The sequence below is a fragment of the Ranitomeya variabilis genome, chromosome 1 (genome assembly GCF_051348905.1).
Source record: "Ranitomeya variabilis isolate aRanVar5 chromosome 1, aRanVar5.hap1, whole genome shotgun sequence".
NCBI lineage: Eukaryota > Metazoa > Chordata > Amphibia > Anura > Dendrobatidae > Ranitomeya > Ranitomeya variabilis.
Genome location: NC_135232.1, coordinates 141,018,406 through 141,037,248, shown reverse-complemented (window position 1 = coordinate 141,037,248; position 18,843 = coordinate 141,018,406). Strand labels below are relative to the sequence as shown.

Here is an 18,843-nt window from a genome sequence, read left to right as displayed (position 1 = left end):
CACAGTGACAGCAGCACATAGAGGGGGCTGACCATACACAGTGACAGCAGCACATAGAGGGGGCTGACCGTACACAGCAGCAGCACATAGAGGGGGCTGACCGTACACAGTGACAGCAGCACTTAGAGGGGGCTGACCATACACAGTGACAGCAGCACATAGAGGGGGCTGACCGTACACAGCAGCAGCACTTAGAGGGGGCTGACCATACACAGCAGCAGCACTTAGAGGGGGCTGACCATACACAGTGACAGCAGCACTTAGAGGGGGCTGACCCTACACAGTGACAACAGCACATAGAGGGGGCTGACCATACATAGCAGCAGCACATAGAGGGGGCTGACCATACACAGCAGCAGCACATAGAGGGGGCTGACCATACATAGCAGCAGCACATAGAGGGGGCTGACCATACACAGCAGCAGCACATAGAGGGGGCTGACCGTACACAGTGACAGGAGCACTTAGAGGGGGCTGACCGTACACAGCAGCAGCACTTAGAGGGGGCTGACCGTACACAGCAGCAGCACATAGAGGGGGCTGACCATACACAGCAGCAGCCTATAACTGCACGCGTGGATGAGCAGCAGGACCTTCCCACTCCACGTGTTCCCCTGATGGCTGGCTGCCAGCTTCTCCGGGAGATCCCTGCTCCCGTCCGCTGAGGAGCCGTGCTGCCCATCACTGTCCACTGAGCACGATGCATGGAGAGCAGTGATGCACGGAGGGTGAAGCCCGGGATACCTGCGCCCACCATACCCTGTGCCCCGTGCAGAATGATAGAGCCGGCAGCCGGTGCAGTCACACACAGTACGGAGACCGTGCAGACCCCGGAGCCGTCGCCTGCCCCGTCTACCCCCCAGCCCCGGGCCGCTCCGCCCTCTCACGCCCCCTAGCTGCGGCTCTTCCTGGGCTGCTGTGAAGCCACCAAGGTGCCTCCAGTCCTGTTGCTTCCCCTCCAAGCGCCGCCAACCCCGCGCTAAAGGGTCAGCAGCGAAGAGGAGGGAGATGGAGCAGGTGCCGGGCTCAGAGACGCAGTCCTCCTCCTTCCAGGCCCGGCTCTTCAGGAACTTGCAGCTTGGGAGATCCAGGAAGAGCACAGGCAGCAACCACCAGAGCGGGGCTAAGCTGGGAGCGGAGCGCCGCACTGCACCCTGCCCGTCACCGCCCGCGGCCCGGAGGCGGGAGCAGGAGAACTACATGGAGGAAGCGGTGCCGGGCATCATCCGCTGGACCGGGCTGAAGAGGAGGAGGCAGGCGCTGGACCGGGTGTTCTCCTCCTCCCAGCCCAACCTCTGCTGCTCCGGTGTGGAGTCCATACCCTCTAGCGCCCCCTGCAGTAGCCCCGGCAGCATTGCAAATACCCCGGAGCCTGGCTCTACGCTCCGCCGGCTGAGGGATCACCTCCTGCCGCACAGCAGGACACCGGGACCGGCCAAGGACAGAGATGGCGACTCTGCCGCCACAGGCCACCAGCTGTCTCACCAGAAGAGCTCCTCACTGCCCGGGACCGCCTGCATAGAGAACCTGCTGCACGGCTCCAGCACCGCGGACAGCGACCCGACCCGACAGGGAGCAGTGAGTGCGGCTCTATGTACCGTCCTGGGGAGATGCAGCAGAGCGGGGGTTGTCATAGGTGGTCGCCGTATTCCTGGGCGCCCTGTGTCCTGCCATCCCTGCCTGCAGACAGTGCTGTGCGGACAGGACGCTGCACTTCACAAACTTTCTCCGCTGATGATGGAGGATGTGACTGAGCTCTGCTTCACTGCTCCCCCGAGGCGGCTGGGAAAGTGCGCAGTGTCCTCTGCCTGCAGCCAGGGCAGGACATGGCCGCGGTGATCCCCGTGTGACTGACAGCTACATACAGAAAGGATGAGAGGACACCCACTATGTGTCACCATGGGGGTCATACAGGAAAATGTATGTGTGCATGTATGTAGGGAGGTGGTGAGATCTGTGTGTGCACATGTATGTAGGGAGGTGGTGAGATCTGTGTGTGTGCACATGTATGTAGGGAGGTGGTGAGATCTGTGTGTGCGCATGTATGTAGGGAAGTGGTGAGATCTGTGTGTGCGCATGTATGTAGTGAGGTGGTGAGATCTGTGTGTGCGCATGTATGTAGTGAGGTGGTGAGATCTGTGTGTGCGCATGTATGTAGTGAGGTGGTGAGATCTGTGTGTGCGCATGTATGTAGTGAGGTGGTGAGATCTGTATGTGTGCATGTATGTAGGGAGGTGGTGAGATCTGTGTGTGCGCATGTATGTAGTGAGGTGGTGAGATCTGTGTGTGCGCATGTATGTAGTGAGGTGGTGAGATCTGTGTGTGCGCATGTATGTAGGGAGGTGGTGAGATCTGTGTGTGCACATGTATGTAGGGAGGTGGTGAGATCTGTGTGTGCGCATGTATGTAGTGAGGTGGTGAGATCTGTGTGTGCGCATGTATGTAGTGAGGTGGTGAGATCTGTGTGTGCGCATGTATGTAGTGAGGTGGTGAGATCTGTGTGTGCGCATGTATGTAGGGAGGTGGTGAGATCTGTGTGTGCACATGTATGTAGGGAGGTGGTGAGATCTGTGTGTGCGCATGTATGTAGGGAGGTGGCGAGATCTGTGTGTGCGCATGTATGTAGTGAGGTGGTGAGATCTGTGTGTGCATGTATGTAGGGAGGTGGTGAGATCTGTGTGTGCGCATGTATGTAGGGAGGTGGTGAGATCTGTGTGTGCGCATGTATGTAGGGAGGTGGTGAGATCTGTGTGTGCGCATGTATGTAGTGAGGTGGTGAGATCTGTGTGTGCGCATGTATGTAGGGAGGTGGTGAGATCTGTGTGTGCGCATGTATGTAGGGAGGTGGTGAGATCTGTGTGTGCGCATGTATGTAGGGAAGTGGTGAGATCTGTGTGTGCGCATGTATGTAGGGAGGTGGTGAGATCTGTGTGTGCGCATGTATGTAGTGAGGTGGTGAGATCTGTGTGTGCGCATGTATGTAGTGAGGTGGTGAGATCTGTATGTGTGCATGTATGTAGGGAGGTGGTGAGATCTGTGTGTGCACATGTATGTAGGGAGGTGGTGAGATCTGTGTGTGCGCATGTATGTAGGGAGGTGGTGAGATCTGTGTGTGCGCATGTATGTAGGGAGGTGGTGAGATCTGTGTGTGCGCATGTATGTAGTGAGGTGGTGAGATCTGTGTGTGCGCATGTATGTAGGGAGGTGGTGAGATCTGTGTGTGCGCATGTATGTAGTGAGGTGGTGAGATCTGTATGTGCGCATGTATGTAGTGAGGTGGTGAGATCTGTATGTGCGCATGTATATAGGGAGGTGGTGAGATCTGTATGTGTGCATGTATGTAGGGAGGTGGTGAGATCTGTATGTGTGCATGTATGTAGGGAGGTGGTGAGATCTGTATGTGTGCATGTATGTAGTGAGGTGGTGAGATCTGTGTGTGCGCATGTATGTAGGGAGGTGGTGAGATCCGTGTGTGCGCATGTATGTAGTGAGGTGGTGAGATCTGTATGTGCGCATGTATGTAGTGAGGTGGTGAGATCTGTATGTGCGCATGTATATAGGGAGGTGGTGAGATCTGTATGTGTGCATGTATATAGGGGAGGTGGTGAGATCTGTGTGTGCATGTATGTAGGGAGGTGGTGAGATCTGTATGTGTGCATGTATATAGGGAGGTGGTGAGATCTGTATGTGTGCATGTATGTAGTGAGGTGGTGAGATCTGTGTGTGCGCATGTATGTAGGGAGGTGGTGAGATCTGTGTGTGCGCATGTATGTAGTGAGGTGGTGAGATCTGTATGTGCGCATGTATGTAGTGAGGTGGTGAGATCTGTATGTGCGCATGTATATAGGGGAGGTGGTGAGATCTGTGTGTGCATGTATGTAGGGAGGTGGTGAGATCTGTATGTGTGCATGTATGTAGGGAGGTGGTGAGATCTGTATGTGCGCATGTATATAGGGAGGTGGTGAGATCTGTATGTGTGCATGTATGTAGGGAGGTGGTGAGATCTGTATGTGTGCATGTATGTAGGGAGGTGGTGAGATGTGTATGTGTGCATGTATGTAGGGAGGTGGTGAGATCTGTATGTGCGCATGTATATAGGGAGGTGGTGAGATCTGTATGTGTGCATGTATGTAGGGAGGTGGTGAGATCTGTATGTGTGCATGTATGTAGGGGGGTGGTGAGATCTGTATGTGCGCATGTATATAGGGGAGGTGGTGAGATCTGTGTGTGCATGTATGTAGGGAGGTGGTGAGATCTGTATGTGTGCATGTATGTAGGGAGGTGGTGAGATCTGTATGTGCGCATGTATATAGGGAGGTGGTGAGATCTGTATGTGTGCATGTATGTAGGGAGGTGGTGAGATCTGTATGTGTGCATGTATGTAGGGAGGTGGTGAGATGTGTATGTGTGCATGTATGTAGGGAGGTGGTGAGATCTGTATGTGCGCATGTATATAGGGGAGGTGGTGAGATCTGTGTGTGCATGTATGTAGGGAGGTGGTGAGATCTGTATGTGCGCATGTATATAGGGAGGTGGTGAGATCTGTATGTGTGCATGTATGTAGGGAGGTGGTGAGATCTGTATGTGTGCATGTATGTAGGGAGGTGGTGAGATCTGTATGTGCGCATGTATATAGGGAGGTGGTGAGATCTGTATGTGTGCATGTATGTAGGGAGGTGGTGAGATCTGTATGTGTGCATGTATGTAGGGAGGTGGTGAGATGTGTATGTGTGCATGTATGTTAGGGAGGTGGTGAGATCTGTGTGCGCATGTATGTAGGGAGGTGGTGAGATCTGTATGTGCGCATGTATGTAGGGAGGTGGTGAGATCTGTATGTGTGCATGTATGTAGTGAGGTGGTGAGATCTGTGTGTGCGCATGTATGTAGGGAGGTGGTGAGATCCGTGTGTGCGCATGTATGTAGTGAGGTGGTGAGATCTGTATGTGCGCATGTATGTAGTGAGGTGGTGAGATCTGTATGTGCGCATGTATATAGGGGAGGTGGTGAGATCTGTGTGTGCATGTATGTAGGGAGGTGGTGAGATCTGTATGTGTGCATGTATATAGGGAGGTGGTGAGATCTGTATGTGTGCATGTATGTAGTGAGGTGGTGAGATCTGTGTGTGCGCATGTATGTAGGGAGGTGGTGAGATCTGTGTGTGCGCATGTATGTAGTGAGGTGGTGAGATCTGTATGTGCGCATGTATGTAGTGAGGTGGTGAGATCTGTATGTGCGCATGTATATAGGGGAGGTGGTGAGATCTGTGTGTGCATGTATGTAGGGAGGTGGTGAGATCTGTATGTGTGCATGTATGTAGGGAGGTGGTGAGATCTGTATGTGCGCATGTATATAGGGAGGTGGTGAGATCTGTATGTGTGCATGTATGTAGGGAGGTGGTGAGATCTGTATGTGTGCATGTATGTAGGGAGGTGGTGAGATGTGTATGTGTGCATGTATGTAGGGAGGTGGTGAGATCTGTATGTGCGCATGTATGTAGGGAGGTGGTGAGATCTGTATGTGTGCACATGTATGTAGGGAGGTGGTGAGATGTGTGTGTGTGCGCATGTATGTAGTGAGGTGGTGAGATGTGTATGTGTGCGCATGTATGTAGTGAGGTGGTGAGATCTGTATGTGTGCACATGTATGTAGGGAGGTGGTGAGATGTGTATGTGTGCGCATGTATGTAGTGAGGTGGTGAGATCTGTATGTGTGCGCATGTATGTAGGGAGGTTGTGAGATCTGTATGTGTGTGCATGTATGTATTGAGGTGGTGAGATCTGTATGTGTGCGTATGTATGTAGGGAGGTGGTGAGATCTGTATGTGTGTGCATGTATGTAGTGAGGTGGTGAGATCTGTGTGTGTGCATGAGGGTAGGGAGGTGGTGAGATCTGTGTGTGTGCACATGTATGTAGTGAGGTGGTGAGATCTGTATGTGCGCATGTATGTAAGGAGGTGGTGAGATCTGTATGTGTGCACATGTATGTAAGGAGGTGGTGAGATCTGTATATGTGCGCATGTATGTAAGGAGGTGGTGAGATCTGTATGTGTGCACATGTATGTAGGGAGGTGGTGAGATCTGTATGTGTGCGTATGTATGTAGGGAGGTGATGAGATCTGTGTGTGTGCACATGTATGTAGGGAGGTGGTGAGATGTGTGTGTGCGCATGTATGTAGGGAGGTGATGAGATCTGTGTGTGTGCGCATGTATGTAGGGAGGTGGTGAGATCTGTATGTGTGCGCATGTATGTAGGGAGGTGGTGAGATGTGTATGTGTGCGCATGTATGTAGGGAGGTGGTGAGATCTGTATGTGTGCACATGTATGTAGGGAGGTGGTGAGATGTGTATGTGTGCGCATGTATGTAGGGAGGTGATGAGATCTGTGTGTGTGCGTATGTATGCAGGGAGGTGGTGAGATCTATGTGTGCGCATGTATGTAGGGAGGTGGTGAGATCTGTGTTTGTGTGCATGTATGTAGGGACGTGGTGAGATCTGTGTGTGTGCGCATGTATGTAGGGAGGTGGTGAGATCTGTGTGTGTGCATGTATGTAGGGAGGTGGTGAGAACTGTATGTGTGCACATGTATGTAGGGAGGTGGTGAGATCTGTATGTGTGCGCATGTATGTAGTGAGGTGGTGAGATCTGTATGTGTGCGCATGTATGTATGGAGGTGATGAGATCTGTGTGTGTGCATGTATGTAGGGAGGTGGTGAGAACTGTATGTGTGCACATGTATGTAGGGAGGTGGTGAGATATGTATGTGTGCACATGTATGTAGGGAGGTGCTGAGATCTGTGTGTGTGTGCATGTATGTAGGGAGGTGGTGAGATCTGTGTGTGCGCATGTATGTAGGGAGGTGGTGAGATCTGTTTGTGTGCGCATGTATGTAGTGAGGTGGTGAGAACTGTATGTGTGCACATGTATGTAGGGACGTGGTGAGATCTGTGTGTGCGCATGTCCAACCACATGACGGCTAAAATCTAGGATGGGTGCACAATGATATAGATGGCAGCTGCCATCTTTAAAATCCAGGATCCAGTTGGATTAAACACGTAGGTGGACTGCGCTACTGGAGTAAATTGATTCTTCAAAATGATGATAAAAATGTTTGTTAATCACAATGCGTTTCAGTGCTTTACCGTCTTTATAATAATAATAATCTTTATATAGCGCTAACATATTCCGCAGCGCTTTACAGGTTGTACACATTATCATCGCTGTCCCCGTTGGGGCTCACAATCTAGGTTCCCTATCAGTATGTCTTTAGAATGTGGGAGGAAACCCACACAAACACGGAGAGAACATACAAACTTTTTGCAGATGTTGTCCTTGGTGGGGTTCGAACCCACGACTCCAGCGCTGCAAGGCTGTTGTGCTATCCACTGCACCAATGTGCTGCATCAAGCCAAGCCAAATGGAAGCCAAAACCCAGTAATTAGACGAGCAGTTAGTTTCTTAAATAAAGGGGTTGTCTCACGTTTGGTAGTTATTGCGTACTCCATGGCTAGGGAATAACTTCGCGATCATTGGGTTTCCTTTCCAAGGGGTGTGGAGCCGAATGTGAATGCTACTGTGGTTGATCATGCACGTTGCCTCTCCATTCTTTGATGGGTGAGGGCATTTTTTGATGTGTGTGTATTGCATTATTTAGAGAGGAGTGGTGACCAAAAAAAAAACATTTGTTGGTTTGATTTTTTTTTTCTAGTTACAACATTTACCTATTGGGATTAATTAATTTTACGTTTTAATAGATCAAATTTTTATGAGCGTGATGATGTGAAATATGTGTATTTTTAAAATTTCTTAAATTTTGGTTGGGGAAAGTGGGGTGATATGAACTGTTGTATTTTTTATATTTTTATTTTCTACTTTATTTTTTAGTTCTCTTAGGGGGCTTGAATGTGCGATCGTCTGATCGCTTAAACTATAAAATGCAATACGTCAGTATTGCAGGATACAGTATAATTCTTGATGTCTTTTAAAGCTTAGCAAATGGCTGAGCTTAGGAGGAGTATCAAGATTATGGTGACAGGAGCCTTCACAGCAGCGTTTAAGTGGTTAACCTCCACAGCCTCATTTGGAGCAAGCTCATTTCCTGAGACCCATACACACGTGATCACCCACACAAACATGTAATTGATATTGGGTTAAGGGGTAAAAGAAAACCTCTCACTTAAAAAATTCAGTTAAATACCTTTTAAAAATATGTTTCTGTATCAATATTATGTAAAAAAATTAATTTATACTACTCTAAATTAATAATTCCTCAAGAGTCATGTGGGTGAAGCAGTCTGGGTAAAGATTATTACCATCCCATGCCCCGTTGGTTTGATATACAAATTGCTTCTTCAGAGAGGAAGGGCAATCCTGACATGTCACTCTCCACAAGGAGAAATTTTATCTCCAAAACCCTTGGTTTGAGTGACGCCCTACAGTCTAGGATATATCATCACAAGCCGACAGTGTGCAGATGAAGCCGATGCCTCACTGGAGCTGGCACTCTTTGGTGCTGCATGGCTCTTCTCCCAAACTTCACAACCCGGGTATAATTACTATACGAGTGAGGACTATTATACCATTATTTTTGCCACCATACCAAAATATACTGTTTCTACATGGATATATTTACAAATCAATGCAAAAGCAACATAAAGCAATGATGGTGTCACGATCCATTTTTGGATTCGTGGTAGCTCTCGTTCCACTGTTTTAAATGTAGCTTTTTTCCTTTCAGCACCAGCGGGGGTTAATGTCAGTTTTTCCCTCGCCGGCAATCTGCTGCAACTGCAGAGTTGCTGGGTCAGCTGATGTGGGTGATGACCACTCCCACCATCCTTTAAATGGTCACCTGATGCATCAGCTGACTGTTGGTGATAGAGTTTCTTTATGGAGAGCAGCCGTGCAGTTGCAACTCTCTGGTGTCTGCTGTTTCTGGTGTTTGGAGCCCTGTTTCTGTGTCATCTGTGGTGTGGAGCTTGGCAGCAGTGTCTGGAAGCTAAGTGTATTGTTTATCCCTTGTCCTTTCGTGTTTGTGTCTGTCCCCTGTGTGTTACTATCTGCAGTGGTGGTGAGGCTAGCGCCCCTTGCTGGCCAGTGCACCAGTCAGGACAGTGCTAGGTGACAGAGAGGGATGAGGTTCCTGACGGCGGTGGGGGGAATGACCACCACGTAGGGTGTTAGGGGAGTGCAGGGACAGGCTCAGGTTTGAGCTCAGGTGGTGACCATCCCCCATTTCCCTATCAGTAGGGCCTTCCTCTCCCCATTTCCATCCCTTTGTGTGTGTGTGTGTGTTTTGCCACCTGCTGACCGACCCCCCCCCCATTGTGTCGTGTCACATCCTGACATTATCACCAACTCTACTTTTTTCCAGTGAACCCATGGCTCAAGCTCAGGCTTTTGCTCAGCTGATTCAGACCCTCACAGATGAGGTTAAGGAGTTGCAGTGTCAGGTGGAGCAGCAGCTCCAGCAGGTGTCGGGGTTCTGGCTCTCGGCTCATATGCAGGCTCAACCGAAACCCAAAATTTCTCTCCCTGTTAATATACAAACTTTTGGAGACAGTGAAGAAACTACAAGGTATACAAGGAATTTCATAGTTTACATCATTGTGGGAAACATCATGACCCCCTAATCTATATAATTTGGATGGGTTTAAAAATTGGAATCTAAAAGGAGTAGAAAGATTTGCACACATTTTAGAGGGAAATACACTCAAGGAGTTCTCACAAATACAGAATGAATATGGACTACCCAAAACGGAATTTTATAAGTATCTTCAGTTACGACATGTATGTCAGGCAGAGGGTCCCGTCCTAAACAACTGAGTGATCAAAAGTGATGTAATACAGAGAATAGCCAGCTCACTTAACTCTGGAGGACTAATCTCATTACTTTATAGATATCTGCTGGACCTGGTATTAACAAAACACCCTATACGGTCAAAAAAAAAATGGGAGGGCATGATAGGCCCTATTGAAGAGGGGCTGTGGTCTGAAATACTGGAAAGAGTTCCACAGTTGTCCCTGAGCGAATCCCATAGATTTTCCCACTTACAGGTATTGCACCAGTCATATAGAGCACCCCAACTTCTCCACGATATAGGGTTTCAACCTGACCCCCTATGTGCTAGATGTAAAACATCCCCTGCTAACATGCTTCATATGATGTGGACATGCTCCGCTTTAGATACTTTTTGGAGGGATGTACTAGCGATCATTAATAGAACATGCTCAGTCGATACAGATCCTTCACCATTAGGCCTCTTTCACACTTCAGTCGTTTGGCGTCAGTCACTTCCGACAAAGTGACGGATCGACGAATCCATCACAATTGTTGAAAAAACGGATGTAACGGATCCGTTTTTTTGACGGATCCGTTACTCGGGGGTTGTATATACTTTTTGGAGCATGCGCAATTGAAAAAACTTGAAAAAACGGATTGGGGCGACGGATCCGCCAAAAAACGGATCGCGACAGATCCGTCGCCCATAGGTGGCCATTCTATGAAATGACGGACGCGACGGATCCGTCGCGATCCGCCATTTCAACGGAGACAAAAAACGTCTAGATGAACGTCAATGTCTAGATGACGTCCGCTAAATTTTGACGGATCCGTCGCATGACGGATGGAACGGACGACCATCCGTCACAATCCTTCGCTAATGCAAGTCTATGGGGAAAAAAACGGATCCGTCGAAAAAAAAACGGGATATGTTTTTTGAGGAAAATGACGGTTTTAGACTGACGCCAAACAACTGAAGTGTGAAAGAGGCCTTAGTATGTATACTGGGATATATAGAAGAACTGAGCACTGACGAACATTTCAAAATAGCGCTGGCACGCATGTTATATATGGCCAGGAAGATGATAGCCCAGCATTGGTTATCAGAGCAGGCTCCCGCAGCAACAGATTTTATAAATAAAATTAATTGGCTATTAAATCTGGAACAAAATAAATACTGTATTTGAAAAGGAAGGCCATCTCCAAATTTGAAAAAATGTGGGCTCCATGGATTGATGGCTCCGGCCTAGCATCTAAAGAACTGCAAAGACTTAGACTAGGTCTGTTTTGATTTATGTATAGATTCAATTTAAATCCTTGATAGATGCTATATTCCATATTGGGCAGCTTTCGTCGTGTATACAAATGTGCCAAACCAAGTTCTGGATTCCCCATTACTATTGTTATGATAGTAGTTATTCATAGTGCAAGACTTATAATCTGTTGTGGACAGAACTGTGAAAGATTTATCTTATGATGTTGTGTTTAAAAGGGTGACATGTAGGAGGGATAGAAGAGGGATTGGGTCTGGTGATGAGCGAATATACTCGTTACTCGAGATTTCTCGAGCACGCTCGGGTGTCCTCCGACTATTTTTTAGTGCTCGGAGATTTAGTTTTCATCGCCGCAGCTGAATGATATACATCTGTTAGCCAGCATAAGTACATGTGGGGGTTGCCTGGTTGCTAGGGAAATCTCGAGTAACTAGTATATTCGCTCATCACTAATTAGGGCCTGTTTATGGTTGTGTTGTTGTTTTGTATTGTTATAAAAATAATTTTAATAATAAAAAAAAATATTTGATGTAAAAAAAGATTTGTCTCCCTGACAGGTTGGTTTTCTGGAGGGAGAGATACATTTTTGATATTTAAAAAGGCCTGTAAACTATATTTCAGGCTCCGCCCTCGTTCTTCAGGGAGTGAGGAACAGCATGTGGGGATTATAGTCTCCCTTCTCAAGGGTGATCCCCAATCCTGGGCCTTCTCCCTGCCAACCGATTCACCATCTCTGCGGTCGGCGCACGAGTTTTTTTCGGCATTGGCGCTGGTGTATGGGGACCCTGATGGCGTCTCCCTGGCTGAGTCTAGGCTCTGAAAAATCAAGCAGGGGAGTCGGCCGGCTGAGGAGTACTGCTCAGAGTTTAGAAGATTGCCCACTGACACACAGTGGAACGACCCTGCTCTAAGGAGTCATTTCTGTCAGGGTCTGTCAGCTAGGCTACAGGATACTCTGGTGCAGTATGCTACTCCTGGGTCATTGTAAGCCGCCATGGCCCTTGCTATCCGAGTGGATAGGCGCCTCAGGAAGAGACATACACCGAATCTGCCCCCTGTTGTTTTTTTCTAGGGAGGAGGACACACTGGTGCAGATGAACGAACCCATGCAAGTGGGAGAAGTCTCTTCGCAAACAGGGTTGCCTGCAGTTCGCCATGGGATGGGGGCATGTTTCTACTGTGGTCTTACAGGTCATTACATCAATGTCTGCCCATCTCGCGTCAAAGTATGTACACCATCTCAAAAGCTGCGTCCCCCTGGTCGTGTGGAGGAAGGCGATCAGCGTGTGTATATTTCCTCTTTTTTTTCATCTCAGTGGATCATTCCTGCTGAAGTGGTTAGCGGGGTTACTGAAACTGTATCGGTGCTTGTGGATAGTGGAGCTGGAGTCAATTTGGTGGATTCTTGCTTTGTCCAGACCCATGGTCTGATCAGTAGGATGCTGGTGAGACCACTTAGCTTTCAGGCAATTGACTCTGTTCCACTCAGCCAGGGGAGGGTGACCCAAGTTGTAGATAATATAAAGCTGCATATAGGGTCTCTTCATGAAGAGTCTCTGTTGTGCTACATCTTGGAAGGTATGCCAACTCCTATCTTCATAGGCTTGTCCTGGCTGAAAAAACACATCCCGGTCATAAATTGGTGGTCCAGAGAATCAGTCAATTGGGACCAGTCGTGTAAGGACTGCTGCCTGGGAGCTATGATCTCTACCGTCCTTCTACAACCTACCCCTTCATCTCTAGTGAGGGCAGCTGAGGTGCTGCCAGGCAGTAGGGGCAAGACGCTACTCTCACAAGTAAATCCTGAGTCTCGGAGACCTCTTAGGAGGAGGGGTCAGGGGAGGGTGATGGTTCCCTCTGTATGTAATTTGGGTTAGAGTTTGTTGACACAGGGTGACACAGGGCGTGGAAATAAACATTCAGGTCCGGACCTGTGTGTGAATGAGTATGTGTGGGTGTCCACCAAGGTGGAAGCATGCTTCTGGGACATGGAGTTCTAGGGTGATCGGGCCGTATCGGGTGTCGGCCATTCTCAGCCTGGGAACTTTCCAGCTGGAGTTACCCCCAGTAATGTACATACACAATGTATTCCACAGGTCGGTGCTTTGTGGCGCCTCTGGAGCCTACATTATTGCCACCTCCATTGGACTGCATTTGCCGTAAACTTGAGGATCAGGTGACTGCAGAGGTGAACTCTATTGGACTGAGGCGTCCTCACCGTGCGTCGTTTCCAGTGAGGTCCGGTGTTGGTGGGTCCAGAGGCCCCTCATTGAAAGGGGGGTACTGTCACAATCCATTTATGGATTCGTGACAGCTCTGGTTTTAAATGTAGCTTTTTTCCTTTCAGGATCAGTGGGGGTTAATGTCAGTTTATCTCTGGCTGGCAATCTGCTGCAACTGCAGAGTTGCTGGGTCAGCTGATGTGGCTTGTGACCACTCCCACCATCTCTTAAATGGTCACCTGATGCATCAGCTGACTGTTGGTGATATAGTTTCTCTATGGAGACCAGCCTTGTAGTTGCAGCTCTCTGGTGTCAGCTACTTCTGGTGTTTGGAATCTTGTTTCTGTGTCATCTGCGGTGTGGAGCTTGGCAGCGGTGTCTGGAAGCTAAGTGTTGTGTTTATCCCTTGTCCTTTTCGTGTTTGTCACTGTCCCCTGTGTGGTACTATCTGCAGTGGTGAGGCTAGCGCCCCTTGCTGGCCAGTGCACTAGCCAAGGCAGTGCTACGTGACAGAGAGGAACAAGGTTCCTGACAGCGGCGGGGGGAAGGACCCACTTAGGGCGTTAGGGGAGTGCAAGGACAGGCTCAGGTTTGAGCTCAGGTGGTGATCATCCCCCATTTCCCTATCAGTGGGGTCTTCCTCTCCCCATTTCCATCCTGTTGTGTGTGTGTGTTGCGCCGTCTGCTGACCGACCCCCATGGGTCATGTTACATTGTGACAGGTGGTAGTTTAGGGTAGGAAAATCAACTGATTGCATTTCAAACTTTTGGATGTTTTTTCAATTGATAACTCACATGCCTAATCTAGGACGGATGTTGCATCATGTATATTGGAACTATCATACAATATGTGGAAGACCTCCTTAGTCAGGGGTGCCTGAGGGTCACATGTGGCCTGAGATTCCATTTTGTGCAGCCCTTGGCCATCTCACTCTTCTGTGTTCAGTAACTCATGAACTATGATGGGGATAGCTGGGCTCATTGTAAGGCCATCTTATTTCTAGAGTGCTAAATAGGGGAGCGGAGGACCACCTTTCACTGCCTCTAGTGGAAGTTCCAGAAGTGGAACCTGAATTTGTTAGATTACCGTATGTTATATACAGTACTCGTGTGCATGAAACTTTAAAGTTTAATTTCTCAGTGTTGTAAATTCTGTTTTCGGCCAGGAGGGCACGTAAGAGCTTGTCTATTGCCACCTTATCCAATGCTGTAATTGTTTTTGTGACCAAAAGCTGGTGTCAGGTTTCCTTTCATAAACCTTTTCCCTGAACCACTTAAAAACCTCTCAGGATACTAAGATTCTAGAATTAAAGAAATTCTGTTAGCGTCATTTTCTCAGAAGTTGCATACTCCATTAATTTTAAAATGGGGTCAAGTAGCAGGAGACTGCAGCCTGTATTTCTTCCTTCCGGCTGAATTAAAGAATATTACAGACTGCTCATTAAAGGGGTTGTTGTAACTTAGCAAGTTATCCATAGGGCTGATGACACCTTGATAATCGATGGGAATCCCAACGCTCAACCCCCAATGATCTTGAGATCAGCTCTGAAGTGCTTTGTTTAAATTGATCAGTGAAGATCTCAGTGGTGAAATCTCTATCAACCAGCACCTTATCTCCTGAAAATAAGACATCATTTGTCAAACTGAGATCAATCCTCTAATAAAGTCTCGTTTGTCATGTAGCATTGGCAGTCACTGATTTAAAGGGACACTGTCACCCCCTCCAGCCGTTATAAACTAAAAGAGCCACCTTGTGCAGCAGTAATGCTGCATTCTAACAAGGTGGCTCTTTTAGTTTTTGGTGCATGTATTCCCAAAATAAAGCTTTTTATAACTTCCCCAAAATACCTGTCTTTCGCCAGGGAGGCAGGTCCTCACCCCCCTGCTTGAAACGCCACACTGCCATCACTCAAATCTTCAGGGGCACCGGGCGCCGCCCCCATCGCGCTGTTTTCGCATGAAATCCGGCGCCTGCGCTGTGTAGTACTGTCTGGTGCAGGCGCAGTGAGCTCTGGCCCTCTGACGTCACAGCCAGGCTTGCAGACTGCGCCTGTGCGGCCGCCCTGCTTGTGAATCCCAGCCTCGCAGTGTGTTATGCATTATGCTGAGTGCGGGGCTGGGATTCACAAGCAGGGCGGCCGCACAGGCGCAGTCTGCAAGACTGCATCGGAGGTCAGACGGCCAGAGCTCACTGCGCCTGCACCAGACAGTACTACACAGCGCAGGCGCCGGATTTCATGCGAAAACAGCGCGATGGGGGCGCTGCCTCCCTGGACCTGCCTCCCTGGCAAAAGACAGGTATTTTGGGGAAGTTATAAAAAGCTTTATTTTGGGAATACATGCACCAAAAACTAAAAGAGCCATGCCACTAGGAATTTTGGGGCCCCCTTGAGACTCCGCCCAGGCTACACCCCTCGAACTTTCCACAGTCTTACCGCTCTCTCTTGGAAAAATGTCACTTCTCACCAATCACACATTAACAGTTCCCATCACCAGATCACACATATAGCCAGCAGCTTTTGTTTTGGCCAAAAGATTTCTTAATCTGCCACCATGACAAGGTAGACTCTTTTGGCCAGGCCCTACTCTACTGTAACGTATTAACCATTTGTTAATATACACTCACTGGCCACTTTATTAGGTACACCTATCCAACTTCTTGTTAACACTTAATTTCTAATCAGCCAATCACATGGCGGCAACTCAGTGCATTTAGGCATGTAGACATGGTCAAGACAATCTCCTGCAGTTCAAACCGAGCATCAGTATGGGGAAGAAAGGTGATTTGAGTGCCTTTGAACGTGGCATGGTTGTTGGTGCCAGAAGGGCTGGTCTGAGTATTTCAGAAACTGCTGATCTACTGGGATTTTCACGCACAACCATCTCTAGGGTTTACAGAGAATGGCCCGAAAAAGAAAAAAAATCCAGTGAGCGGCAGTTCTGTGGGCGGAAATGCCTTGTTGATGCCAGAGGTCAGAGGAGAATGGGCAGACTGGTTCGAGCTGATAGAAAGGCAACAGTGACTCAAATCGCCACCCGTTACAACCAAGGTAGGCCTAAGAGCATCTCTGAACGCACAGTGCGTCGAACTTTGAGGCAGATGGGCTACAGCAGCAGAAGACCACACCGGGTACCACTCCTTTCAGCTAAGAACAGGAAACTGAGGCTACAATTTGCACAAGCTCATCGAAATTGGACAGTAGAAGATTGGAAAAACGTTGCTTGGTCTGATGAGTCTCGATTTCTGCTGCGACATTCGGATGGTAGGGTCAGAATTTGGCGTAAACAACATGAAAGCATGGATCCATCCTGCCTTGTATGGAGCATCTTTGGGATGTGCAGCCGACAAATCTGCGGCAACTGTGTGATGCCATCATGTCAATATGGACCAAAATCTCTGAGGAATGCTTCCAGCACCTTGTTGAATCTATGCCACGAAGAATTGAGGCAGTTCTGAAGGCAAAAGGGGGTCCAACCCGTTACTAGCATGGTGTACCTAATAAAGTGGCCGGTGAGTGTATATATATATATATATATATATATATATATATATATATATATATATATATATATATATATATATATATATATATATATACCACATACAAGGGACAATGACCAGACACATATTACCACCACATAGAGACCTATAATACCACATACAAGGAACAAATACCACCACACCATCCATATGCCAGCATAAAGTACTGCAGTGCGCAGGCGCTGGGCCTCTCTGACCTTTCCCAGCGCCTGGGCAACAGGGAATATAAAATACACCTGCGCAGGAGCCGCGGCAGGAAGCAAAGAAGAGGACGTCTGTTGTGAATTCCGCTCTTGGGCTCCCTCCGGTGGTTGTAAGTGGCATTTTTGCGAGTTCTGCTCTTGGGCTCCCTCCAGTGGTTTTAAGTGGTACGGCTGCTCCTTGGATTTAGTAGTCAGCAGCTGCTTCCACTGATTGTCTTTCTGGCTCGACTATTTAGCCTGGTTCTATCCTTCAGCCTGTGCCAGTTGTCAATGGTTCCTGGTTGGATTCACATCTCTGTTTGGATTTCCCTGATATTCTGACCAGTTCAGCAAAGATAAGTCCTTGCTTTGTTCTTTTGCAGTCCACTTGTTGTGGACTTAATCTTTCTGCACTTTCTATGTTTTTTCTAGTCCAGCTTGTTAGTATGGATTTATTCAGTTAAAGGGCCACTGTCACCCCCTCCAGCCGTTATAAACTAAAAGAGCCACTGTTGTGAATTTGGTTTTTGGGCTCCCCCGGTGGTCACTGGTGGTACTGGACTTGTGTGCTTCACTTTCTCTGTTCACCTGTTTCCATCAGGATATGGGAGTATCCTATTTAGCCTTGCTGCTCAGTTATTCTAGTGCCGGCCATCAATGTAACCAGAGCCTTTCTGTTGCATGTTCCTGCTTCTAGACTACTATCAGCTAAGTTGGACTCTTAGTCCTAAGTTTGTTTGCATTTTTGTTTCAGTTCACAGTTATGTTATGTTTCTGTAGCTGGAAGCTCTTGTGGGCCGAAATTACCACTCCGGTGTCATGAGTTGACACATGAGTCTTAAAGTAATTTCTGGATGGTATTTTAATAGGGTTTTCAGCTGACCGTAAAGTTCCCTATTGTATCTTCTTACTATCTAGTAAGCGGACCTCGCTTTGCTGAACCTACCTTCATACTGCGTATGTCTTTTCCTCTGAACTCACCGTTAATATATGTGGGGGGCTTCTGTCTCCTTTTTGGGGGAATTTCCCTAGAGGTAAGCCAGGTCTGTTTTTTCCTCTATTAGGGTTAGTTAGTTCTCCGGCTGGCGCTGGGCGTCTAGGGATAAAACGTAGGTACGTCACCCGGCCACTGTTAGTTGTGTGGTAGGTTTAGCTCACGGTCAGCTCGAGATTCCATCACCCAAGAGCTAGTCTGTTAGTTAAGTTCTCTGACGTTCCCTTGCCATTGGGAACCATGACAGTATGGCCGGCCAAGGGTTAAAACCGTTGGCAGAAGAAAGGAGAGAAAAAGAAGTCTGCAGATTTTTTTTTTTTTTTTTCTTCTGAGCTTGCTCTATAGTTTACTCAGTTGCATTTCTGCTCTAATTGCAGCCTTTGCCTCTCTCTCCTTCTAATCCTTGAATGGCTCTGATCTCACCTGATTAAAATGGATCCTCAGAGTTTGGCTACAGGTTTGAATAATCTTGCTACGAAGGTTCAAAATTTACAGGATTTTGTTATTCATGCTCCTATATCTGAACCTAGAATTCCTATACCAGAATTTTTCTCCGGGGATAGATCTCGTTTCCTGAATTTCAAATATAATTGTAAATTATTTCTTTCCCTGAGATCTCGCTCCGCTGGAGATCCCGCACAGCAGGTTAGGATAGTAATTTCCTTGCTGCGGGGTGACCCTCAAGACTGGGCATTTGCATTGGCACCCGGGGATCCTGCGTTGCTCAATGTGGATGCGTTTTTTCTGGCTTTGGGGTTGCTTTATGAGGAACCTAACTTAGAGATTCAGGCTGAAAAAGCCTTGATGGCCCTATCTCAAGGGCAAGATGAAGCTGAAATATACTGCCAAAAAT

The 18,843-nt window shown here is 48.1% G+C and overlaps 1 protein-coding gene across 4 annotated transcripts in view; it reads left to right on the top strand.

Moving 5' to 3' along the window:
- The first annotated feature begins 616 nt into the window (after window positions 1-616).
- Window positions 617-18,843, top strand: part of MCTP1 (multiple C2 and transmembrane domain containing 1) — a 1,325,457-nt gene continuing 1,307,230 nt past the window's right edge. For 3 of the 4 annotated variants that reach the window (XM_077289252.1, XM_077289242.1, XM_077289270.1), the window contains exon 1: window positions 617-1,578. In XM_077289252.1, coding sequence (XP_077145367.1) covers window positions 1,009-1,578 — 570 coding nt within the window. In that variant the 5' untranslated portion in view covers window positions 617-1,008. The remainder of the gene's footprint in view (window positions 1,579-18,843) is intronic. The other variant, XM_077289260.1, reaches the window with a different exon arrangement.